Source organism: Rousettus aegyptiacus, unplaced genomic scaffold, assembly GCF_014176215.1.
Source record: "Rousettus aegyptiacus isolate mRouAeg1 unplaced genomic scaffold, mRouAeg1.p scaffold_m13_p_4, whole genome shotgun sequence".
Classification (NCBI taxonomy): Eukaryota; Metazoa; Chordata; class Mammalia; order Chiroptera; family Pteropodidae; genus Rousettus; species Rousettus aegyptiacus.
The window spans coordinates 122689974-122716793 of record NW_023416307.1 but is presented as its reverse complement, the minus strand read 5'-3'; the positions used below and the strand labels follow the sequence as shown (position 1 = coordinate 122716793).

The following is a 26820-nucleotide window of genomic DNA, read 5'->3' as shown; positions in this document are numbered from 1 at the left end:
TCTGGCTGTTCCTTAAGTTAAATTATTTTATAATAAACTAATAATCTAGTAAGTAGACTGTTTTCCTGAGTTCTCCGGGCTGTTATAGCAGATTACTGAACCCAAGAAGGGTGTTCTGGGAACCCCTGATTTATAGCCAGCAAAGTCAAAAGTACCAGAAGCCCACACTTTGCAGATAGGATCTGATGTGGGGGCAGTCTTGTGGGACAGGGCCCTTAATGTGTGGCACCTGACAAATCCGGGTAGTCAGCATTGAATTAAATTGTAGGACACCCAGCTGGTGTAAAAGAACTAGTCGGTGTATGAGAAAGTCCATACACTGTCAGAAGTGTGAGTAGTGGAGTTTATAGAAATACAAGTTTTCTTTACCTTTCCCTTACTTAAAACAGGAAGGCTAGAGAGGGATGGAGTGGAGGAAATGCCCTTACCCCAGATGGGATTAAACTCAGGTAGTTTTCCCCTTGTGGAATGCTCTAAGCTTATTTTACAAAGATCACTCTTCCCCTCCTCCTGCCAGAGCCATTAACGGTTCTTTCTCAGCTCTTATCTGTGAAAACCTGGATTACTGGAGGCAAAACCCATGAAAATGTGGGATCTACCTTAGGCTGTGGGCCCCTGAGTCTCTGCTAGTCTGCATTCCGTCTCCAGCAAACTCATCAGGTATTCCTACCAGCTTGGTTCCAGTGGCTTCTACTCCAGGTAAGATTTCAGCTGTAACTGTGCTTAATCTCACCACACTCATTTTTTCATCTGTAAACTGGGATCATTGGGAAGATTAAATGAGGTAATCCATGTGTAATACTTAGTGTTCTGTCTGGCCCACAGTAAGCACTAAATAACATCTTCTGGTTTAGTAATCTACATAGGTCCTGGTGAGGTCCGTTTCAAGGCTCAACTGGTCAATATCAGAAACCCACTCAGCAGCTCCCAAACTGTTCTCACTGCTCATTTCTGCCACCTTTGGGCCAGACACAATGCTTACGCACTCCCACTGTGCCTGACCCAGACTGACCCCTTCTTGTTGCTTAAAGCATAGTAGGTCAAGCTGACCAGGCTTTAAATCCTCATTCCACCACTGACTGGCTGTGTGACCCCAGCCAGGCTAACCTTTCAACCTGCTTCTTCATCTGTCAGATGAATACCCAAGTAACTACCTCACAAGCCTACTGGTAGAACTAAATGAGGAAACGTGTGAAAATGTAGCAGTGCCTGGCACAAATGGCAGCTATAAGGTTCCCCAAACTCACTGGGCCTGTTTCTTCCAAAGTGAAATAGGGATAATAGGATTGTAAATGATTTTACACTATTTTTGTGTAAAATGGTTCATTTAGTCACCACTTCAGGAGTAACTGGGGATATGGGCAGAACTGGAACTCAGATTTATCCCAATGAGAGCTCAGTGATCTTGATTCTGTCTGAAGGTCTTACCTAGACAGGTACCATAGACGCTAGGGCTATCTTCTGACACTCAGAAGGTCATTAGCAAGCGGGGAAGGGATGTTATCTGGTGACTCTCGCAACATGCATGCGCACATACACACACACCTCCAATCACTAACATCTGCTATTTTATTTTATTTTTTTAAAAAAGGTACAAGGCCCCAGAGTAGTGCATGCAAATTGGTGACTCTCAAATTGTCCATCATTGTCGTATGACCAGCACAATCTGCTACCACAGTCTGTGACCTGGTAAAGAGACCAGCTTCTCACTTTGAGTCCCATCGCCTAACTATGCCAATGTCTAACCTATCATCACATATCTCATGAAGACTCAGGTACATTTTAGTATCTGAACAGCAAAGACACATTGAGCTGCAAGTACAATCAGTAAGTGTCCTTAGTGTATTAGACAGGGAAAAATCCAAACAAGAGAAAAGCCAACTTCATTTGATGCCTGAGTCCCCAAAGTCTCTTCCATGTGTGATCTGTACCTAGGCAGACCTGCAACACCATATCAAGAACTTGCTCATTTTCTTATGAGAGAATACCAGTTGCTTTGAAGGACTGCAAGAAGGATGAAATATTCACATGAGGTAAGAACTTAAAATTATGGTTGCAATTCACAGGCCATCTTTTCCATGATGTTAATTCATCTCTGTAAATCCAGCTTTGGGTCTCTGTGAATTCTGGGAAATAGTACTGCTAAGAAATAGAGAATTCTAAATCCTATCATGTATATGATTATAGGAGAATGTAGCCATAAAGAATTAAATGAAAGAATTCATGGAAGAGTATGGCCATAGAAGAATTCACATCAGAATGTTTTAGTTTGGTTTAGGATATTTAGTATTTTTTTTTTTTTTTTTTTTTTTTTTATTTTTAAAAATGTTTCTTTTATGTGTGGTTCTCAATGCTTAGTTACTTACAGATTACTACCTGTGGTTGATTTCAGGAAAAGGATATGTTCAGTAAACTAGTTTTATTTGAAGCCACCAGCTAATTAAAAGAGATATTTTCATGAGAAAAGTTAATTATGAGAAGCAGTATTTAGCTTCTTGAACTACCTGCTTTTTGGTGCAGAGACCTTCCTCTTCTTCAGTCAGAGAGAAATGACAGACTGAACAGGGAGGAGCATGCGGCCTCCAGGAAGAAAAGATACCTGTACCAGGCAACATTTTAGACGCCTGATTGCCAACCTCCCAAAACCACCACGGTGATCAGCAGGTTGGCAACTGGATGACATTAGTGACCACTCACATTCCTTTGTAAACAAAACCCAAATGTGAGGGAGCTTCCACACATACCCTCCACCAACTCCCCACATTCCCACACCCCTATACAGGACCTTTTCATTCAGTCTAAAGATCCAGTGGGTGCTAAATTAATGATAATAGTGTCAACACAAATACAGGTTATTTTTACACCACAATGTTCTTCAAACATTCCCAAGACCAACAGGAGTCTTCCAAGAATGTAACAAAATGAATTTTAGCACTCACACCAATAACCAGTGAGAGTATAATACAGAGTTAGCTAAGGGGTATAAAGTGACTAGTGGTTAGTTACTGTTCATTAATTAAGAAGCATAATTGCAGGAACTCTACCCAGAGCTGAGCACTTAGGTATCATGATGTCAGATGCCAGTTAAGGGTTATGTTCCTGTAAACCAAAGCACCAAAGCTAAATTAACAATTTCCCTTTTTGTCCTCAACTGGAGAAGAGTTCAAGTTCAACAGTGCTACCAGAACGGTCTGCGTTGTGCCTCTTCAAACATTTCAGTTTCTTAATACTAAACACTGAGAAAAAAATATCTCACCGGTGCCCCAGGTCAGGACAAGATGAACCAAAAGGGAAGTAGGCTGATCAACTAGCCTTAAAAATTATTTTGCTTTATCTTCTGACTTAGGGAAGCTTCCACTCTCCTGACAATGTTCCACAAAACCTCCTGATCACCAATTCCGAAATTATAGACTGGGTCCTCTGAAAGATCCCAAGTTCAAATAATTTTGCCAAAAATCTAGAGGAGGTTTCTCCAGGTACAGACAATTGTCCCAGCAGTCATTCAGTTCCAACAGAGCAACATTTGGGTGCAGACTCTTCTCCCAAATAATACTAGCTCTACGGACCACAAAGTTAACCACTCCTATTTTCTAAGAAGCTCATGATCAGACAGACAGTGATAACCCAGCAGTGAGTGTTTAACATCCTAAAAGAGACGAGAACTTAAAACAGAGAAGGAAATAGACCCTAGTGAAACCTCTTCCCTATCACCCCCTAGGCTCCCCTGGGTCTAAACTAGTGCCTTCCTAGCAATACCCTTCCATTGCACAAGCAGGATGTACTCAGAAGGCAGAGGAAGTCCTGGGTGAAAGAAACCCACAGCCTAATAGGGAAAGACTTTTGCCAGGGCATTGTAAGGTTTAAAAGAATTCATCTTATCCATCTTGGGTAAAGGGCCCTATATAGGCTGCCCTATAATACTGCATAATAGCCAAAGACTAGGCAGGAACAAATGAACCCTAGAGGTGCAAAGCAGCCATTTCTGTCCTGGGACCAACAGAACTGCATTTAGGTATACTGCAGTAGTAAAAAATTAAAGTCCCTTCTAAAGGGAAACCTCAAGTTAAAAAAAAAAAACCAGGAAAAAATAAAACAGCAAATGAATGCTGATCCTTCCTGTTCTAGTTCCCATGTTATTATTCAACTGTAGTGGAAAAACCTTCAAATGCATAGCACTAAATAGACTTCCTCTCTTAAGCTGCACGCATCTTAATTCTAACCCTTCCTCCTTCCCATCAATCCCACCAACTCTCTCTCCTGCTCCACTGGCTCCTGCCAGGCCCCTGAACCCAAAGAAGCCCTGCCCACCCATTGGTCAGTCAGTGCCCCCCTTCTGTTTGGCCAGGGTGCGCTTCAGCTCTCTCAGGTTCTCCGTCAGCACCTCCACCTCATCCAGGCGGCCGCACTGCTTGGCATCAAAGATGTATGCCTTGATGTTATCAATCTGCTGGAGGAGGAGCTCCTCCTCTATGGGCTCCTCGCCCTCAGGCCCACTGTCACTGTCCATCTCAAAGGGGTTGGTACAGGTGGCTTCCTCGAAGGGGTTGCCTGGAAGAGGAGGGCTTGAGGGCCTCTGGTGAGGATGCTCATCTTCCTCATCGAAGGGGTTGGGTGCTGGGCTGTTTGAGTTAGTAAAGGGATTTCCTTCTACTGCCTCCTCTTCTTCCTCTTCCTCAAAAGGATTGTAATCTTTGAGGATGCGGGATGGAGGGCCAAAGGAAGGCTCTGCAGCTGGAGAGCTGGTAGAGCCCTTTGCTGTGGGGCTGGAGGGGTTTTCCTCATCAAAGGGATTTAAGGAAGCGACCTCATCTTGCTGTGACATGGTGCTCTGGGGAAAGAATTCCTGGCCAAGAGCTGGGGGCCCAGACCAAACTCTAATGGGCTCGAGAGCTGAGCTGGGTGAAGGGGTCTTGGCAGTTGCACTGCTCTGAACCGGGAAAGAGCCCAAATCCAAAGCATGAGTAAGGTGGGTGTGAGGCTCTCTGCTGGGCTCCAGCTGAAAAGGCCTGATTTCTCGAAAGTCTAGGGACTGAGTCCGTGTGTGCAGGGATGCAGCCTGGAACTGCTCCCTTTCTCGTTCCCACTCCCGTTCACGCAGCATCTGCAGCTGTTCCCGTTGCAGGTCCTCCTCCTCAGCCTGCTTCCGGGACAGCTCAATGGCCTTCTCTGTCTGCTGCTGGTCATACTCATCCTGCAACTGCTGAAGGTTCTCCTGCAGTGTGCGCACTTCATCTGCCCGGCCTGCGGCCTTGGCTTGCCTGATAAATGATGTGATGTTGTGGATCTGCTGAAGGAGGGGGTCCGAGTCTTCACTCTGCCCTTGACCTCCTGACAGCGGGAGCCAGCCTTCAGCCTTTCTCAAGGGGGCAGGGGCCCTGCGAAGAGATGCCACCTCCCCGTTGGCACGAGATAGCAGGTCACTCTGTCTTTCCTCAAGCCTTCGCTGAGATTCCAGGGCAGCCTGGGGAGACACCAAAGCCAAAGAAAAAAACCAAAGTCACTAGGCCAACAGCGGCCACACTGTCAGCTGCCCTCTGCATTCCCACTATCCCTGTGCCCAGGAGACTCCAACTGCCTATCTAAGGATTAAGAGAGCCAACTACTAAAATCAAGCCTTGCTTTTGTTTCAAGGGTAGAAGAGGGGCAAACCCTTATTTTCAAACGTAAAATAATGAATAACAGTAAGTTAAGGGGTAAATTTTTCTTAATCTTAGATTCATTGTATACTTGTTGTAAACCTTTGAGGCCTATTACCACTCGTGTACTCTAGAATCTCACACGGTATTAAATACACATATTACTTTGTTTAACATTGAGTATTCCAAAGTGGTCTACAAAGAACATCCCGGTGTCTAGATCCTCTGCAACCCATACTAGAGAAAGAACTGCCACACTCTATGGTATTCTGGACAGGAGAAAACCAGTAGAACCTCTGAAAGAAAAATAGGACTTGCAGAGACTGACAATTTCGATGTCTATAGATGACAGTGAAGCCAGAACAGAACAGAAGAAAAATGGAAACTAGAGAGTGCAAAGGGTTCTGATTTACTACAATCTCACAGGAACTCTTGGGAGCCTGAGGAGGCCTCTATGCTCACGAGAGAAATAGGGAAGAAGCCAGATACCAGCATCCCTGTGCTTCACTCACCTGTCTTTCCAGTTTCCTCTTCCTCTCTATCTCCTGCTTCCTTTTCTTTTTTAGTTCTTCAAATTGTTCTTTGGTTGGCAGTGACATCAAACCAAGCAACTTTTCCTGTACAGAGTCACAGACAATTTTACACTTAAACCCTTTTAGGAAAATAAAAGAGCCTTAAGCCCTGTGGTGGAAGCCCTCTTAAGCTAAGCCACTCCATCTTCGGACAGTCGCATTAATTAGCAACAGCAGGAAAGGACCTAACCCTTAAATCGGACCACACAGTCAGCTTCCAAATGGGCTGGCCTTTTCCTTATGAAATGATAAACACCAGGTATCCCAGTTATTCACATCCTAGTGAGGCCTTTCTCTTGCCCTCCCCCTCTACATTTATAAGCTTCCATCCAAGCCCAATACTACCCTTTTAGGCTATATATTTGTCTATATCTCTCTGTAGAATATAAGCTTCATGAGAACAGGTATGTTTATCTTTTTACTCAAGGCAAGATACCCACCAACTAGAACACTGCCTGCTATTCAGTAGGCCCTCACCAAATGCCTGGAGAATCTAGTCATTAATCGAATGAAAAAAGGGCCTAATTCTCTGCGATACAGTGGTAAAAAACTAACCCAATAGGATTATTAGATCTCTCTGTCATGGAGCCCCAAAGGTGGTTAACTGTGACTCTCACAGGGGGCTTTCTGAGGTAGCAACAACTCAGATCAGCCACCTAGGTTTAGTCTGTCCTTGAACAATCAGCTGTTTTCTCCCAAACAGTGGCCCAGGAAGAGTTCCTTGGGGGTTATACCAAGGAACAAATGCTATGTACATGTATGTCCATCAGGCAATACCCATAATGGCAAAAAAGGTGAGAATCTATCAAATGCCCAATGAAAAGGGAATGGTTAAATAAAGGATGGTATATAATTCAAAGCAGTATTCTGTAGCCATTCAAATGAAAGCTATTTGAGGACTATGCAAAAAAGTACTTAGGATATAAAATTCAATGATAAAAAGTAAAAACATAAATTTGCAAATATATACCAATTATAACTACTTTATATAACAAATGCAAATGGGAAAAAAAGAAAACATACCAGAATGATGCATGATAGTATTGGGGACATAAGATTAAAAGTAGTTTTTACTTTTCTTTGAAATCTGGAGTTTTCTCTAAATGTGGCATAATATATTTATAATCTTATAATAAATGTACAAAAAAACAAAACAAAACAAAACAAAACAGTGGCTTGGTCTACCTCCTGAGTGGCAAAAGAACAGGGGAGGCAAGCAAGACATTTCTGCCACCCCAGGATGGCTTTACCTGCACAAAAAGTGTAGCTGAGTATCTGATCATCCTCTGCAGCCGCAAAGTGTTAAGATGTGGTGGAGGGTCCTGGTTCAAGCCTAGGGTTAAGATCTTCTTACTGGATTGAAACAAATATATCAATGTAACAAGTGCTACTAGCCTCAGAAACAAGGGTGAGAAGTCTCTGAGTTGCCAGGCTTGCATGCTGGGAAGGTCTGTGGAGCAGACCACTGAAGTGTCCTTGAAGACAAAACCCGTTTCTTACCTTTTGGCTGAACCCAAGGCCCTAACACAGCACAGGACAAACATTTGGCCATCAAGGGGCTGAACACGTGTGTAGGGCTGGCTTCTTGGGTGAGTGACCTATGGCAACACCACAGAGTCTGGTGCCAAGAAGAGCCCTGGGCTTGGTTTAAGATTCTGCTGTCATTGTCTTAAAATTCTTCAAAATTTTGAACAAGAGACTTGCATTTTCATTTTGCACCAGGCCCCACAAATTACATAGCCAGTCCTGCATGTACAGATGGACAAGGATTTCTCATCTCGGTTCTTTGAGTCACTGTACTTCCTACACTGCCAAGAGTTAACTTAACCCCAACAGCCAGTCCACAGTTAAAAAGCAGCTGTCATCTTGAAGAATCTGTGTTTCCATTCTGGCTCCACTACCTTTGCTGGCAGTGGTGCGTTTTCTCACCTATAAAATGGGGATATTAATCCCTACCTCATATAGTAACTTTGGTAGGATAAACGAGCTACAGCTCCAGTGATTATTTCCTGGCACACAGCTGGGGTAAATAAGCTCCTATATCTTTAATAATGAACATTAGAAATCCTTAACCAAAAATTACTGAGATGCATTGAGTGCCAGAGCTGACACCTTCCTCAGCTTCCTCCTCAGACATACCAGTGTCACCAGGACTTTCAGTAAGCTCAGGTTTGCTTGCCACTCAACGAAGCATTAGAACAGCACCTCCACCACTCAAGGCAACAAGTAGGTCATCATCTAATACACCTTACCTTAAAGCATCTATTAGCTCGTACACTTTCTGCACTTCTATTCGAAGGTCATTGGCATGTTCCAAGCTGTAGGCTGTCTCTCCAGCACTAAGGAGGAATCATGGAGATGTTTGATCTGAGTTTCATCACACTAAATGGAGAGTATAGTGTAAAAGGACTCTAAAGGTTTAAGGTCTCACAAACAGAAACAGTTAATTCTCTCCAAGTGGCATTTCACTCTTATATATAATGTAGTGCTCATTCCTTTTCAAATATAAGTGCTAATCAAATAGAAGCTGCTTTTCAGTTTGCAAACACCATAAGGATAGACTCGTGCCTAGGCCTCTGAGGCCTAGCTCTTAAGCTCATCACCAAAATAAATGCAACTTAGTATGCTTTGGCTTACTTTCCCTGAACAATTTCACTATTATCTAATAAGATTTATGAAGTAGTTTATTAAATGAGTTAGTTAGACTACATCAGAGCAGAAAGTGCTTGGCTTTTCTCAAAGACTACTATCCAGGGACAACGAAAACAACAGGAAAGCTGACAAAGGGGAGCCCCAATGGCAATATCCAGCACAGCATTGTATCAACTGCCCCATGCTCATGGGTTTCATGAACAACTGCTCCCTACATGAGAAAAACACTTTGACTCCAATCAAGAAGGGAGGAGAGGGAGGAACTCTGTCCACAGTGGAATGGGGGCATCAGGGAACGCCAAAGGCGGCTTACCTCCAGTCTTAGAGAAATAACAGCAGTTACTATGTGACCTTGGAATTGTTCATTTACAAGTCTGTCTCCTCCACCAGATGGTTGAATTCCAAGTGCAATGATTGTGGCTTTTCGTTTTTATATCTTCAGTAACTAGCACATGGGGCAAGCTTCATCAGTGTTTACTGAGAAACAGTTCTGAAGATATTGCAGCTATTAATCCAGCCTCAGCAATGGCCATTCAATTCCCTTTCTGAGGTGGCAGCAATTTAAGTTAAATAGGCAGAAAGGACTGCTGCATTTACCTATTTTACCATCTATAAAACAGTCATAGCTGGAAAAATATTGGTGTGCGCAATAATTTGAGGATTCAGTGAAGTTGTTTCATTATCTCTCATTGCATAGTTTACAAAAAGAACATCGGACTAGAATTGAGACTTGTTTGTGCTGTTTTAAGATCTCCAAGTTACATGGAAAAGAAGAAGGTTGGCCCAAATCTGAGATCACTTCCCCTGGTCTCAGTCAGGTCGGCCAATTCAACTGCATTTCCCTCAGAGCAACTATCACATCTGGAGTTATTTTGTTCACTATTTGTTCACTTGGATATGACCTGCGCTCCCATGAAAATGAAGCTTCACAATAATGGACAATGTCTTTACTGTTCATTGCTATTCCCCCAGCACCTAGACAAGAGCTTGACATGTAACCAGTGCTCAATAAATATCCATTGAATGAAAGAGTGAGACAATTAAATGCACTTAAGGCCCTTTAGAACCTTCCTTTCTAAGGGTAAGGAGAAGTTAAACATTTGGAAATGTGCTCAGCAATGCTAATTCCCCAACTGGCTAAGGAGGCCCATTAACTCACAATTGTGTGTGTATGTGTGGGGGGGGGGATGGGAGGGGTGGTTAAGGGGGCAGGGCACAAAGTAAAAAAAGAATAGGACTCAGGGAGAGAAGCCCCTTGGTAACCAATTCATGAGGAAAACACTGAGTACTAACTCAGATTACCAGGAACACAGCTCTCCTTGCTGGCAGGTAGAAGACAGTTCTGCTGTAATGTCAAACCAATGGGTGGGGATAGGAGGATGGGTACTGATTCCAGTAAGCTTCAGGGAGAAAAGGAGTATGAGACAGATCCTCTAAGCCAAAGACTCTCTATTTCAGGAAGATATATATCAGAATCACCTGGGGTACTTCTTCCAACCTATTCACAGAAAGGGCAGTATATTCTACTGACTGAAACTCTTGCTCAGTGAATTATAGGTAGAGAAGAAAATAGGTTCTTTCTCTGCAGTTCTTCAGAACCAGGAATGCAAGAGGTGCATATATAAGAAGGGGCCCTAGGGCAATGATGGCTGTGAGGGCTCAAGAAATAGAGTTTGCTCCCTTTCCATTCAGGGAATGGGTATTTTTACCATAAACCAACTGGGTTTAGTCTTTCATGTTTTGAAAGTCAGAGATTTACAGACTTAAGAGTGAGGAAACTCCTTAAGGACGACACAAACGAAAATGTTCATTTTCTTTGCATATGAGACCCACAATGGGCTTAGAACATGATCACTGACATCATGAAGGAAAAGCCAAGCTTACACTTTTGTTTTTTGAAACTGCTATATAATTGTCACTATGAATGTCCAAATAAAAATATAGGTTTGTGCTAAACAAGATGCATCTAATTCTACATCCATCAACTACAAAGGTGGCAGGTGGGTAATACAGACTTAAAACAAAAGCAGACAATCCTTAAATTGAGAACACTGGACACTATAATTAATTTTTTTTCTGCAGGTTGGAAAAAAAACTGCTGGGATTTGATTTTAGTAGTAGCACCTCAAATTCTAGCTCACATCACTAACCTTCAGAAGGAGCAATGTTCTTAAGAAAGTCAGCAAATTTTTTCCATAACAGGAGAGGGAGAATGAGCTGACTGCTAAAGAGTCTGGAGTTTATTACTAGGATGATGAAAATGTTTTAAAATTAAGATAGCAGTGATAGTTATACACATTTGTAAATATACTAAAAACCACAGAACTGTACTATACATTTGAAAAGGGTGAATTTTATGGTGTGTGAATTATATCTTAATTTTTTAAAAAGAAACAGATGGCAGGCTAGATTTGGCCCATGGGCTGAAGTTTGCCAACCCCTGCTCTAAAGAAAATGCCTACCGTAAGCCTTGACACCTATCGCCCTGAAGTGGCATCTACCCAGGCAAGAAGAGAAAGCATACTGCCCTTGCTCACATCCAGATGCTGCACTCAGCCATGGGGCCTATCAGCCAAAGCCCTTCTCAAATCTGCTGAAACAGAATAGCTGGGGTCACTTAAATGGATGGCTACACAGGACAGTAATGTATGCCACACAAACAATACAGACAAGAGAAAAAAAAAATGGTGTTGATGATAGAGGCTCTGTTCATACCTCTGGTGACCAAATCAAACTTGTGATGGAAACAAGGAGCAGCAGCAAGGAAAAATCGCCTGGGATGAACAAGCAAACACCCTGCAATGGCAGAAGGTAGGACAGGGCGAGGACACAGGGCTGTCCGGTCTTGAGTAGCTGAGTAAGATGGAGGCTGTGGCAGAGGCAGATGCCTCATAAAGGGGCCACATCCGTAAGCGGATTTTCCCGGTGACAGACTTGCTTACTCTGAACACCAGTGCTGACTGGGTTGGGCGCAGGGGGCACCAGGGGCTTACAGGGAGACATTGTCAGAATGAGGCGAGACTCACTCTGTACAGAAGTGGTGGTGATATCAACTGTTTCCTGTTGAGCCCTTCCCTGTACCACTGTGCCAGACATAGTGCCGCCATAGCCCTGACGTCACCAAACTGGATAAAAGAGGTCGCTCCGCCCAGAGAATTCCCTGAAACTCTACATCCCCCAACTCGCAGCTCCACCCAAGCCACGTCCAGGTATATCCTCAGCGAGTTGGGTGCTCCTTGCTGAGCAGTGCCTTGACTCACACTGGAGGAAGCTGGCCTCGGTTTCTGACATGGCCTTTTGAGGCAACTATAAGCACAGCACCTATAGATTGCTTGCTGAATCTTAGCAGGTGGCCCTGGAGGGAAGAGTCTTGGGCTAAATTTGGCCTGCAGCTGAACCCCTCTCAGGACTGTGCCACTGGACACCTACTTTGCAAACCCACACTAATAAGACCAGGAGATTTAGGAGCTTTGCTTAGTATGTAGAAACAGACATGGAAAGACAACCCAAATGGGAAGACAAAGAAGCAGAAGCCATATAAGAGAACAGAACAGAGTTCTAGATATAATGGAGTCAAGTAATCTAACAGATGCAGAGTTCAAAACACTGGTTATAAAGATGCTCAATGAACTTTTGGGAAGTGTAGAGAACTTCAACAAAGAGATAAAAAATATAAAAATGGAAATGGAAATTATAAAAGGGAACCAGTCTGAAATGAAGAACACTGAGATGAGAAATATATTAAATGGAATAAACAAAGAAATAAACAAAGTTAACAGTGAAGAGGATCAAATGCCTTATCTAGAAGATAGGAAAGCCAAGGACACACAATCAGAACAGTAAGAGATAAGATGCCAAGACTTTAAAAATAATTTAAGGAGAATATGGAACACTATTAAGGGTCCAAATATCTGTTTGATTGGTGTAACTGAAGAAAATCAAGATGTTGAACAACTGTTTGAAGAAATAATGATGGAAAACTTCCCTAATCTAGTGAAGGAAATGGACATAAAACCCCAGGGAGCTCAGAGAATTCCAAAACTCAGGGATCCAAAGAGGCCCAAACCAAGACACATTATAATTAAATGCCAAAGGTTAAATACAAAGAAAGAATATTAAAAGCAGCAAAAGAAAAAGAGTTACTTATAAAGGAATACCCATAAGACTGGCAGCTGGTTTCTCAAAAGAAACTATACAGGACAGAAGGGCTATTCAACAGGATGAAGACCCAGAATCTACAACCAAGAATAATATATCCAGCAAATCTATCATTTAGAGTTGAAGGACATATAAAGAACTTCCCAGACAAAAATAAGCTAGAGGAATTTATCAACACCAAGCCAATATTACAGGAAATGTTGGAGGGACTTCTTTAAGAAGAAAAAACATGTATCAAAAACAGGAATAAAGATTGGTAACAACTACATTCCTATCAATAAGTACCTTAAATGGAAAAGAATTAAGTGCTCCAACTAAAAGACAGAGTGGAGGAAAGGATAAGAAAACAAGACCCCTACATATGAAAAGGAAGAGGATGGAAAAAGATTTTGCTTTGATGGACCTAGAAAGTACTTAAGTTAGACAGAGAAAGATAAACACTATATGATTTCACTTACATGCAGAATCTAAGGAATAAAAAGAACAAATTAATCAAAAACAGACATGGAAATATAGTGGACAATTTGGTGATGGACAGAGGGGAGAGGGGCTTGGGGGGCTGGGAGAATGGGGTGAAGGGTTAAAGAAGTACAAATTAGTAGTTGATGGATGGTCATGGGGATGGGGAACATGGCATAAGGAATGCAGTTAGCATTAATACACTGGCTAAGTGGAGGGTCAGGGGAAGGAGGGAGCAATTGGGGAGGATCATTTTAGGAACTATATAGATGTCTAACCAATGTATTGTATACTTGAAACTAATTAAATTAAATAACTAATTAAATAAAATTAAAAAAAAAACAACATTAGACATGACAAAGATTCTCATAAGTCGGTCACAAGAGAAAAGCATGGCTAGAGTTAAGATTTTCATTTTCAGCTACTAAAGGTATGACCTAAAATACCAAGAGTCACTAAATTAGAAAAACAAAGAGGAATAGCTTACTTTAATGATGCTGCCATCTTGATGTATTCAGGAGCTTTTTGGTCAACTTTCTCCATGCAAAGTCGTAATTTCTAAGAACAAAAGAGAAGGTGAGTGGTGTCTCAAGGTACACAAAAGCCTACCCAGAGGTTATGTTGCATCAATGGAGATATATTTAAAATGTGCAGTTTTCTAAAATGTAAAAATGTAGACAGTAGTTTTTTGTTTCATTTTGTTCGTTTTTACTGTTGTTATCAATTTCCTGACTCACAGACTTACTTTACAAGCAGAAAATTTTGCAGGAAGGAGAGGGCGAAACTTTTGACTGGATGTTTTTGAGAGGAGCAAAGCCTTCCAGGACACAAGCCAGAGTTTATCAAGGCAAAGAAAAGGAAGCAGTTGCTACATTCTTACTGTCAGGAGATGCAAGACACCAGCACAAGGCATCTACAGAGCTTACTTCAAAAAAATAGGAAGCGAAAAGCACAGAAGCTATTTCCAAAAATGAGTTACCAGGTCATGAACTCTACATATATGATGGATAACGGCTACATGGACAGCTCAGCACAGGGTTTAATTAACACCATTTCTAGTAGCCTGAATAGTTTCACAGTGATTCCAGAAACACTGCCATCATGACCTGTAGAACTGCTAACAGTGACCATTCAGTGATCATCAAACAAATACACAGTCTTCTGATCAGTTTTTGCCCAAGTTGTTTCCTCTACCAGGGCTCATCTCCCTCCTCCCCATCTCCTAACACCTCCCTGCCCCACCTCCACCTGGCTAATCCTTCTCAGCTTGCAGGTCTCATCTGCCCATGAGAAGGCCCAGCCAGTCCAACCCTAAATCCTGTTTTGGCACTACACTATGTTCCTCTCAAAGTAGCATCTACTAAAGGTGTTCTGGGGTCACTAGTGGTAACAAGAGCTGAAGCACGTGAATGTACTAAAAAGCAGAAGCTCTAACCTTATAGACAGGCAGTTACTTAAACTTGTAAAGCCTGAAGCTCCCAAATGTCACAGAACTTTTCTGGCACTGTTCATCACCAGCTCCAGTTTCTGCCTTCACCCATAAAAACTGTCCATACTGCATGGCAACCATCCTTTCTCCTCCTGTCCCTAGGCTACCAAAGTCACCAACCTCTACGGTTAAGAGGGCAAGGAAAGGTGCAGCAACATACCCAGGATGACTCTGTGACCCATACAGGGCCCTAGCTAAGAAATCATACCATGGTCATTTAGCAGAAACTAAAAATGTTTAAAAAGAACAACTTCCCAAAGCAGTTTCCAAAATGTGCAGGTATGTATGTAATGAAAAGCCAAATCTGCCTCTCAAATGAGACCAAGGACTGCATATAAGGAGTCACCTCATAGAGCTTCACAATGTCGGGGGTGTGCTCCTTCTCATCGATCTGCTGCTCTCTCTTGAGCAGTGTGTCCTTGCAATGTGTACAGCAGCGGATCCGGTCATCATCCTTCTCATCCAGGACAGAGCTCACACTGCTCATGCTGCTGATGCTGCCCCTACGGGAGCCATGGACACTGTTGGGTGACTGACTGGGGCTGGTGAGGGTACTCAGGGAATCCTTGCTGGCACTGGTGAGCTTGTCTGTAAAGCACAACACAGAACAGGCAGCAGTGAGCCCGTAGCCTTCAATCACCCCACCGCCCATGACAGGTGGAGAGTACACGGGTGCTGATGAGATAAGAGTAGGCTCTGCCTTTGCGCATGAAGCACTGACACCTATACCTTTCTGGGGTCAGGTTTTACAGTGGGAAGGACTCCCATTGTCAGCTAGGAAAGAGCCAGCCAGATGGCCTTGGACAGTCTGTCTCTAAGGATCGAGGCATGTCCCTAACCTGGCCTTACCACCTACTGCCCTCCTCCATTTGCCATGCCTCAAACACAACCTATATTCCCCCTGGACTATACTGACAGCCTTCTCCACTCCCAAACACCTGACTCCTACCCCTTCCAAAGTTCAGTTTGAACAGCACCTCTTCTAGGAAGCCCTCCCTTATCCTATAAGGCAAAAATGATCTTCCCTTCCTATCAGCAGTTCCTACCACATCACCCCTCTTGGAGAACTTTCCACTCTACTCCCTGTATGACAGGTCTATGTACACCCCGAGATCTCCTGGGAATCTATGACTCTGAAGTCAGAAACTGTGTCTTATTCCTACTTGTACCCTATAACAGGGCTACCTCATAGCAGCCGCCCAGTAAACGTTGGTTAATTAGCCCAGCAGAAGAAATATGAATAGTGTCCCAAAAATATAGCTTATGAAGTCTCAGGTGACACAGGGAGTTGGTCTCAGGGAGAAAGGGAGAGGATCAGGGTAATTTGTGTCCAGTAGATGTCAGAGCTGGACAGAAGAAGCATCTGTTGTTCAGATGCCCTGTAGCCAACATGATATTGCAGTCAGCAGAACTCTCTAGGGTTGCAAAGCCACCCCAAATGTCCCAGAATTGGCCAAAAGTCTATTAGATCATCTTTAGTAACTTTTACCCAGCTGAGATTCCAAGTTCTGGACATCTGGTTCCACCTAGCCTTTGCAGCCTCATTCCCATAATTCTCAAACATGGTCTCCACACTCCTATTGGTTGCTCATCCACTAACCTTCCCCAGGGCCTTTCCAAATTCTACGCCTTTTGTACTGCTCTTTACCCAGGATGCCCTCTTGCCCCATCTCCTTGTAACCCTAGTCATCTTTCAAAGCTCTTCTCGAGTATTGTCTCCCAACCATGAGCATCCATGTTCCTGCTCGTCCTCATATGTTTCTCATATTATAACACTAACGTCTGTTCTATATGACGATGCTTGTCTATAACTTTTGTCTCAAAGGAAAGGATTAGCCTGCTGCTCATTTTTCAAGACTCTCTTTTATAGTCTCCTCTCAAAGCCCCATCTTCAACTTCGAAGAAGAGCTGCTAAAGACATAGTCAGCTCTCCTGGGTGCCTGACACAACTTCTCTCATCATACTTATGTCTTTATAAAGCAATTATTTGTTTGTGAGTCTGTATCTCCTGCTAGGTGCTGGACCCCTTGGGGAATGGACAATACCTTATAGACCAGAGGTGGGCAAACATGACCTATAATCCAAGTTCAACCTATTTTTATATGGCCCTCAAGCTAAATATGGTTTTTACATTTTTAAAAAGTGGTTTAAAAAATGAAGAAGAAATGTCACAGAGACCATATGTAGCCTAAAAAGCCTAAAATATTTACTATCTGACTTTTTATGGAAAAAATTCATTAACCTCTGTTACAAGCCATTGTATCCCTGGCCCTTAGCACAGTGACTAGCCTGTAGTGGGCTTTATGAAATCAACAAGTGAATGACTGAAGATCCCACTGACCATTAATTTAAACAAAAAAGTTCAAAAAGTCACCCAGTGGTGATTAGCAAACAAGCTAGTCTCTGGAGGAGATCAGAGTCGAGGGCCCTGCCTCCACGTTACCTACTTGCCAAGGGAAGGCTGATGAACTCCATACACTTCTTGCACATAATAGACCCACAGAGACGGCAGTGGTGGCGGCGATTACGGATACTAAACTTATTCCCACAGTCTGGACAAAAAGGGACATCCTGGTCATTGACCCAAGGTACCACGGACTTTTCAATTGCTTTGAGAAGAACAAACAAACAAACAAAAAAACAAAAAGCATGTCATTTTAAAAAAGAAATTTCGTCAGGGAGAAAGATAAACTGAATGTGAGCAAAATTCTAGTGTTACCTCGGATCTTAGCTGACTCCGTATTCGTTCTGTCAAATGCAGTGAGCTGACAAGAAGATAAAAGTGCCAAATGGAATCAGTCAGGTGATGAATACACTTTCCACAAGCAAGAGGCATCAAGTGGAAATTACCACATCTATATTTCTCAAGTCTCATCTGTTATCACCAACCCCACAAAATCACAAAAGCAACTTCACATGGGATAATCTAGAAGGCACTTCCCTTCCTATGACCTACTTCCAATATTTTTATTGTTAGCCCTTTAAGCAATAACCAGAGGTAGGTTAAAGATGCTGTGGGGATGGCTACTGAAAGCAATGGGGAACTCCCAGTTTTCCACAGTCCTCCTGGGCAATGATACTGGTCATATATTTCTGCCCTGCAGAGCACACATACAGAACTGTACCTGTTGTTGCTATCATGATCACCATACAATCCAGCTAATACACAAGTATTTCTAGGGTCAAAGTAAATCAGAGTGAACATGCTATGGACCATACCACAGGACAAGAAGGTCCAACCAGATGTTCCCTCACTACATGCTAGACCCGACTAAGTTCTCACAGACCTAGTCACCAGCTTCTCTGCCAACAAATGATATCATACACTATGCTGCATTGTATGATTGTGCCTGCAACACCCAGAAAAGGAAAGAATATGAAGGCACACAGGTTTTCCAGAAGCCAAAGGGCTTCATAGGGAAAAAGGAGAAGCTGATATGTGGCAAGTCTGTCAACCTGGGCCATTCCCTTCAGTACAACAAGCCAGGTTACAACTGACTGTCCACCACATACTCTGCACCTCTCTGCCAGCATCAGATATGTATAATATACATAACACATGATGCAGAAATGTAATTTTTCCCTCCAGAAAATTTATGCTTGCAGAAAAAAAAAGTGTTTTAAAACAACAAAATTTACCTTCTCTAACCTGATTATTAATTTATTGACTTCAACAACATAGTGGTCAATCCTGGCAGCTCTGTGTTTTTTGAAGTCAGAGAGATGGCTTCTCACAGCACCTAGAAGGGGAGGAGTTGGGAAATGAGTTGTTATTTCTCTGAGGAAGCCTCTCTAATTTGCTGCTTAGTCTCAATAAATTTCGAAAAACAAGTACAAATTCTAGGATTTTAGAGTCTTAATAACAATTTAAAAACCAGGAAAGCATCCATGTATCTTTTCTTCCCTAACCATACTCTTAACATCTAAATTTTAGTTTCAAGTTCTTAGGGATGACTATAAATATTAACTTATAAAATTTGCCATTCATTTCTCCTTTCAGTCATTTGTGACCTCCTTCAGTTGTTGAAACAGATAAGTTAATCAGAAAATCACGTGGATAATTTAACACTGGCAATCATGAAAGAAGCTATCAAAAGGCTAGTAGGAATTCACATGCCTGAAATTCCTCCTCTGTGTTTCTAACTGGCTTTCTGATGTAACTTATAATTACACATGTATAGTATTATTTTTAAAGCCATTTTCTCCTGCCATGATGGAAATGTTTCTACTCTCCAATATGGTAGCCACTAGACACATGTGGAGATTGAGCACTTGAAATGTGGCTAGTGTTTGGCTGAAGAACTCACATTTAATTTTAGTTTACTTAAATTTAAATAGCCACATACAGTTCCTGGCCATCATTTTGGACAGTGCAGTTCTAGGGTTTTCCTCAGACAAAAAGCCACATTCTGTAGTGGCACTATAAGAATATAGTAGATGACCCTGGTTGAATAACACTTCACTTCTTAGAGCCAGTTTCCTCATCTATAAATGGGAATGAATGTCACTAGCCATTCTACCTCTCAAGGCTTTTGTGAAAGGTGAACAAGATAATAAATATGAACGTATAATAAAGCACTATAAAGGGATCATTATTTACCCATTGCATGGGCAGAAAATATTATATTCATAATTGTTATCATTCAATAGTTAAAGGACAGGTAAGATTAGCTAGTTTTACTCTGTATGGCATGGCTTTTTTGGTAATAGCTTTATTGAGATATTATTCACATACATATAATTCATCATTTAAAATGTACAAACTCAATGGTTTTTAGTATATTCAGAGTTGTGCAACCATCGCCAGAATATATTTTAGAATACTTTCATCATCTCGAAAAAGATGATTATTTTGAAATTAGATACTTATATTATGTGTTTTAGAAAATTAAGTTGCAAGTAATGTGCTGACAGGAGAAGTCCAGTCAATGGACTCTGTACCTGGGCTGATGTCACAGACCTGGATTCCTATCCCAGTTCTGCAGTTTCCCAGATGTCTGACCCTGGGCAGGTCCCCAAGGGGTGCTGCGAGGATTGAATGACAGCACACATGGAAAGCATTTAATGCAGTGCCTAACGCGAGGCAACTGCTCAACTCATTCTTGCTCGTTTCCTCCCCTGGCACTAGGACATAAGGTCCACGAGAAGCTTAGACCTTTTGGTTTACCGGTGCCTCCCCAGCCAACTCTGAAAACATTACCTAGAACACAAAGATGCTCAATAAACATTTACCGAATGACTAAATAGAATTTCTTACCAAGCTCCTGGGGTTCCCACATATAAGGATCAACTCCCCCATAACTGAAAGACTCATATCCTTGGGTCCCTGATTCTCCTCGGTCATCATCTCGTTTCAACAGCCTGTTCTTAGCTTTCTTAGCCTTCTGGACAAGACCTTGAAAAAATGAAACAAACAGCATAAATGATTCCATGAAGAACATCCAGTAAAGAGTCAAAGGAAATCTTAAAACACAAGAACTGAAGACATAATTATGCTTTATATAAAAATGCTCAAAAAATTTTTGGATCCCAAATAAAATACAATTATAAGCACACAACCACTGTATTACAAATACCACAGAGCAATCTAGTCACTTGGCGGTATTAGCAATAAGGTGGTTTGTGTGGCCAATGCATAGCTAAATTACTGCTCACTGCCAAATACAAGCCCAATTCAATAAAAGGCTTAAAATTCTGTGAGGGGACCAAGGTGATGGAAGTGTTTTCTACTATGTCTTAATTGGGGAGATGGTTACATGGGTATGTACATTGATCAAAATTCACTGAATTGCAGACTTAAAAACTTATGTGTAAATTATATCTCAATTAAAATAAAGATTTTTTAAAATCAAATTCTATAGTACTAATTTATTTACCCTAGGGACTCATGAGTAAACACTTCTTGTTTACCTCCTGAATGAGATTCAGCCAAACCAACATCCCAGGGCTGCTGTTCCCCATAATGCTTAACTGTACATAGAGTTCTTCTTCACCTATTCACTTACTAAATGCATGTGTGAGAATATTGACAAAAAGCTTCAAGAAATATATGACACCTACAACATAACACAAAGGGAATTAGACTTGGTAAGAAGAGAAAATGTTTCCTGAGTTGATCCCTTGTATGTACCAGGCACAGAGGAAAGTGCTTTCGAATACATTATGTCAGTTCGCGCTCACATTGTAATGCAGGTGGTATCCCTACTTACAAATGCGGACAGAACATCAAAGAGGGGGAAAACTTGGTTCACCCAAAATCAGAGAGCTTATGAGCAGCAGGGCTAGAATTGGAAACCTCATATATCTGAAACGAGAGCCCCAACTCTCCCTAGTTAGTATCGATTTGAATACTATGCCTATGCAGAACAGGGGTTCTGCCACCTGCACCGAGGTAAAAGGACCTACTATTAAAATGGAACAACAGTCTACTGGTGGGAAGAAAAGTCACAATTCTAAGTTGCTCTCATTAATGTTCTTAAATCTTGGGTGACTGCTATCCCTCTCTGCTACTAGAATCCAATAGGAAAAATCAAATTTAAAACAAAATGATATAATGCAAAATGATATAACAATACAAAATGATATGATTTTGAAGTACAGTGTCTCTGAATAACATTAAAAACACTCCCATAGGTTTTCAAATATCTAGATAAATGCAGATATGGAGGGGCTGGCAGGTAGGGGGTAAAATCAATAGGTTATAGACATGTCTTTGTTAGACAGTCAGGCTAATATGCAAATTTCCTGATCATCAGTCATTCTCATGATAGCTTTCTTCAACTGGAAAAACAAGGTCTTCCAGAACTAAAGGACACCCTCTAAAATATATTAGTCTTTCTTAACAGTGGAGAAGGAAGTATCTGATGTAAACAAAGGGTCTAGCACACAGGAAATTTAAGTTTGCAAATACCAATTCATTTTTGCAAACAAGAGTAAACTGTGTCAAGTTAAACAGGCAGCCCATGCCATTTAATCACTTTAAGAGGCATAGATAAATTGCCTGGCATCCTTCCCAGGCTTGGTGTAGCCCTTTAAGAGAGGCCAAGTAAGAACAATCCCATATGCTTTTTAAAGCATTTACAAAACAGAAGCCAAAGTTAATTCTCACCCATTTCTTCTTCTCACTGTAGATGTGCTAAACTGAAGCTGAACCAAGGATGAAGCCCAAACCCACTGACAACTTTTTAGTAATATCAAGTTTATATTTTCTTTTTTAAACTGCCTCCAAAATGCGAAACCACGAGTCACTCTTGGTTTTAACATTCCATTTCCCTAAACCAGTAATGTCATAAACCTTCTAAGAATCAAAACACCAAATGGAGAGGTGATCTGCTATTCAACGGACTTTCTCAAAAATCTTTGATATCAATTTTTAAAACTTTACTTTCCCGATTCTGAAACATGAAAACTACAACATAATCAAGAATTCCTTCACTACTAAAGAATGCTTAACTCAAATCTTTTGGTTAGCAGTAGAGGTAGAGGTAGAGAGGGCAGGGGGAATGGAGGGGAAAAGAACAAGTGAATACTTTCAAGTTTCTTTCACAAAAAGCAAAATTTCTACTCTATTTAGTATCCTCCAAATAGACTCTATATCTATTATTCCCTAAATAACCTTAAACATTTTTCCTCTAATTAAAGGGTTATCACAGGAATCTGAGGACATTCTATAACCTCTTTACTCACTGGCATCAAAGTCTTAGTGATATCACAGTACATGACCCAGTTCAGCAGACACTGACTGGACACTCATTGAAAATTATGGAGGCCCTTCAGTTGTCCAAAGGAAACCAAGATAATCAGTTTGTTTTCCAGCTGCAGAACACACTGCAATTGGAATACAGGACCTCACATCATCAGTGATACCATGTGGAAAAAGCAGCATTAGACTTAGAGGTCAATTCCTATGTGACTCTGGATGAGTTATTTAACATCTCCAATCCTCATTTTTTCTCTGTAAAATGAGACCAACCACCTTCCTGTAGGATTTATTGAAGAGTCAAATGGAATAACATATGTGAAAGAACTCTGAAAACTATAGAGCACAAAAACTTTTTTTTTTTTTTTTTTTTTTTTGGCCTCCTGTCAGTCTTGCTCCAACCAGAAATCACCTGGTCCATCATAGCCCTTAGGATTTTGAAAATGTTTTGTCATGTTTTTTGATATGTTACAAATGTTAACACTTTCAGTAACTCTTTTTTACTGAACTGAAAAATGTGAGAGTGTGACTTTTTGATTGCAGGGTGCATGTTACTGGCAATGTGTGGAGGCCAAAGTACACTTAGGAATACATGATCATTCCTTGCTGTCCCACCCAGCAAAGAACTGTGAATACAGCATCCAGATCTCTACTCTCACTGCCTTCAGACGTGCTACCAGCTGTAAGAAGCAGGTTAGATGAATCACTAAAAAGTGAACTCTAGAGCAGCAGCTTTGTATTTAGGGGTTAGACTCTGAAGTCCAGGAAATAAACACTGTATAGTTAAAATTACTTTGAAAAACTATATCTGCAACTCTCTAAGACCTAAGCCCTTGGAAGCTCAAATACCAAGTTTTAACTTTTTTGGTTTTCTTTGCTTTTCTTCTATGACATTCCTTTTCCTGGGCTGCAGAGGACAAGGCCCAGTTTAAAAAAGGATGGCAGAAAGGTTTTGAATTTGTGACAAGTAAATGAGTCAACAATGTGCCTCCACTTTCATAGCAAAGGAAAGAAATTCTACTCTAAAACCCTCTTAGGCTGGCAGTTAGATAATTCAAAGTCTATCAAGAGATGGCAGAGCACAGTAATTAGGTTTAAAGACTGGCTCTGCCTCATTGTGTGACTTTAGGCAGGTTATCCAATACTCTGTGTCCGATACCCTTATCAGGAAAATGGGGTTCATGGTGACATAGCTATTGTGAAGATTAAATGAAGTTAATATATGGAAAGACTCAACAATGCCTGATACATGGTAATCACTAGATATATGTTTGTGACTATTATTATTTATTTATGACTGTTATTATCATATTCTGGCAGCAACATGGAAGCTGATGAATACTATCCCATGAGTTAAAGCTCCCGCTGACAGAATGGGATAAGCAAAATCTTCGCCTCTTACTTTTAATTTGCCCTTTGACATCACGGTCTTCCCCAGAGTGCTCTTCCTCATAATGTGAATGAAGCTGATAGAAAGACTGCAGGTCCTTCAGGCACAAAGGGCAGAGGAAGCCCTCCCTCACTTCCCCTGGGTCATCCAGAGAAGCCATGGCAGTGTCTCTCTCAAGCCCCACAAAGCGGGGGCCTCATGCCAAGAGTCAGCTTGATTCCTCTGCAACGGACCAGGGTTCCCGCAACATTAGTTCAACCAAGCAGCACATGGATGATGAGGAAGTGCTATCATGGCCCTGGATGAGATCTCCTCTCTGGAGTAGGAGAAGCCTTAACAAAGGAAAGAAAAAAGTTCTAATCAGACAAATAACCAGCAATTGAAAATTTTCTTTGTTTTTTTTTTTTTTTCACAATTCAACAAGGGTATTAATGTTTGTTCAGCACAAGTTTGAGAACACAAATTGCTTTCTCAAATCCTTAGACCAAAACACAAAACCATCTTAGATATGATAACATCACTGGACGACAGCAACTCAATAAAATGGGAAGCAAAGATTCTTAAAGAAAGGAAAATTCAACTTCAACAGCAAACACAATGCCAAGACAATGTTCTAATGTTCTTTCCAAATGGTTCAACTTCCTAATTTGTAGATCATGGGTAATGTCTGAAGTAGTTATCAACAAATAGAAGTTTTTCTTTGACTCTTCTGAACCTTGATCATTGATTCAACCACATGTGTCAAAAATGCAACAATGAAAAAGAGGTAGTGTCTGCCCTAATACACAACCAAAACCAAAACCAAACCAAACCAAAAATCCCAATCTCAGTCTAAGGAGGAGTATTAAAAACCTAGTGGTCAAAAAGGAAAATCTAATTTGTATTTTATACTTATAGAGCACTTCCTCTCCAATGAACTTACTAGATTTTATAAACTAGTTAAGTGACAGTTGAGCTGGAAGCCTAATGTTCTCATTGCTTCAAAAATGAAAAGATTTGGTGCTTAAACAATTCAGGGCTTAATAAGTTACATTTTCAGTTTTACTGGTCCATGACAAAGTCACTTCCAGTGTCACCTCAGAGACTCCTGGCCATAAGGACAACCCAGACAAAATCATTCCACAAAAGCAGAGACGTTTCTCCCTAAGAGCTTGAAGCTGCCAACCACTGTAGAGAATGAGGGGAATGTATGACCCTCGGCTTTGGATAGATTTGCTTAGAGGGCCACTGAGGAGGGACTGCCTGCCTGGTCCTCAAAGCTGAAGGGTGGCAGTGACCTAGAAAATAAACAACTGAAACACCAAGTCCCTGCTCTTTTCCTTTAGCTAAGAAATCCAATGACTATGTACAAGTGGATCTTAGCCCCTTTTCCAAATAGTCACTGAAATAGCAGCTCCAGTTCCCTCCCCAGCCAGCGGTTCATCTGACACCCTGACAGCCCCCTTCCTTCCTGTGCACTCACCCCTAAAAACCACAAATCAAACACACTACACACCCTTTACAACTCAATCCAATCTCACTTCCTCAAGGAAATGCCTCTTGAAGCATTCTCCCATCTGACAGTTCCTGCACTTCTTCACAGCCATGATCTCAATTTATATCACAAATATATTAAGTGACTAAATACATAAAATGTAAGCTCTGTAAGGACAGAGACTATGTCTGTTTTCCCCCACTATAACCCCAAGGTCTAGCACAGCGCCTGGCACCAACTACGAAGAAACTCAATGAACGAACTGTAAGATCATACAACCACACACGCACCACAAAACCATCTACATAAACCACCAAGCCAGACCACACAACCATAACGTATGCAAGTCCTCACACTCTAAACCATGCAAAAAATCAAAATAAGCCCTACATATCTTGCACCTATATTCATTCGGCGTGAATGCTATGCGGCCCCATGCCGCATAAACTACACATCCCACAGCCGCACTCGTTACCGCGTCACGACCGCACACAACCCGCCTCCACCCGACTCGACACGATTATGCATACGTAGCAAAACCACACACATGAACAACTCAACTGCACAGTGCAGACACGACAACTTCACACATCACACGCCACATAAAACGCTACAAACAACTGCACACAGACTGCACCAAACGCCTCGACCTCACACAACCAGAGAACCAAACATGACCATCCGGAGGACCACCCACGCACCCCTCAAATGCTCAACACACGCCCCGCGTCACCACACACCCAAACAGACCCTACTCAAGGCAAACACACACAAGAGAACTGCACGTCCCGAAAGCCAGCTGGCCCACCACGCACGTCACACCCACCACAACCTCTTCGACCCACACCCGCACGGCCCGCCCGTCTCCGTGTCTGAGGCGAGCAGCGCCCCCGACCCTCAGGCCTGGCCCGACCCGCTGTACCAGGCCGGGCTCCCGCTGGCTCGCAGGCCCGTCCAGTCCTCGGGCCGGGCTCTGGGCCTCCGCGGCTCCTCACACAGCCGCAGCCGCCATCTGCATCGGTTGCTTGGCGCTCGGCAGGCACGCCTGTGGCGACGCCGAAACCGGAAGCAGCTGACAGCCGCCTGCGGAGCGCCGAGTCTTCGAGGGCGCGAAGTGGGCGGGGACGGATTCCGACAGTGCTGGGCGACCGGAGGCGTCTGCGCAGGCGCTGTGAGAACTAGCAGAGCGCCGCTCGGTAATTTGCGACGTTTTGACGTCCCAGGTACTTACGTACAATACAATAAAACCAGCCCTCTTGCTCTCCACCCCTTTGGTGGGAAAACTGAAATC

At 42.2% G+C, this 26820-nt stretch overlaps 1 protein-coding gene across 2 annotated transcripts; it reads right to left on the bottom strand.

Annotated features, from left to right (window-relative positions):
- Positions 1-1551: 1551 nt before the first annotated feature.
- RBSN (rabenosyn, RAB effector) lies at positions 1552-26585 on the bottom strand. Of its 2 annotated transcripts, none has more exons than XM_016122035.2 (12): positions 26452-26585; positions 24068-24387; positions 20224-20361; positions 18606-18706; positions 17686-17731; positions 17414-17575; positions 15313-15554; positions 13965-14035; positions 8461-8547; positions 7459-7561; positions 6149-6253; positions 1552-5461 (listed from the first exon to the last, which is right to left on the bottom strand). In XM_016122035.2, the coding sequence occupies exons 2-12, from the start codon at positions 24213-24215 to the stop codon at positions 4316-4318; spliced, it is 2349 nt and encodes a 782-aa protein (XP_015977521.2). In that variant the 5' UTR covers positions 24216-24387; positions 26452-26585; the 3' UTR covers positions 1552-4315. The 2 variants fall into 2 exon arrangements, with proteins under 2 accessions (XP_015977521.2, XP_015977522.2); XM_016122036.2 differs by having other exon boundaries at positions 26377-26577.
- Positions 26586-26820: the final 235 nt, after the last annotated feature.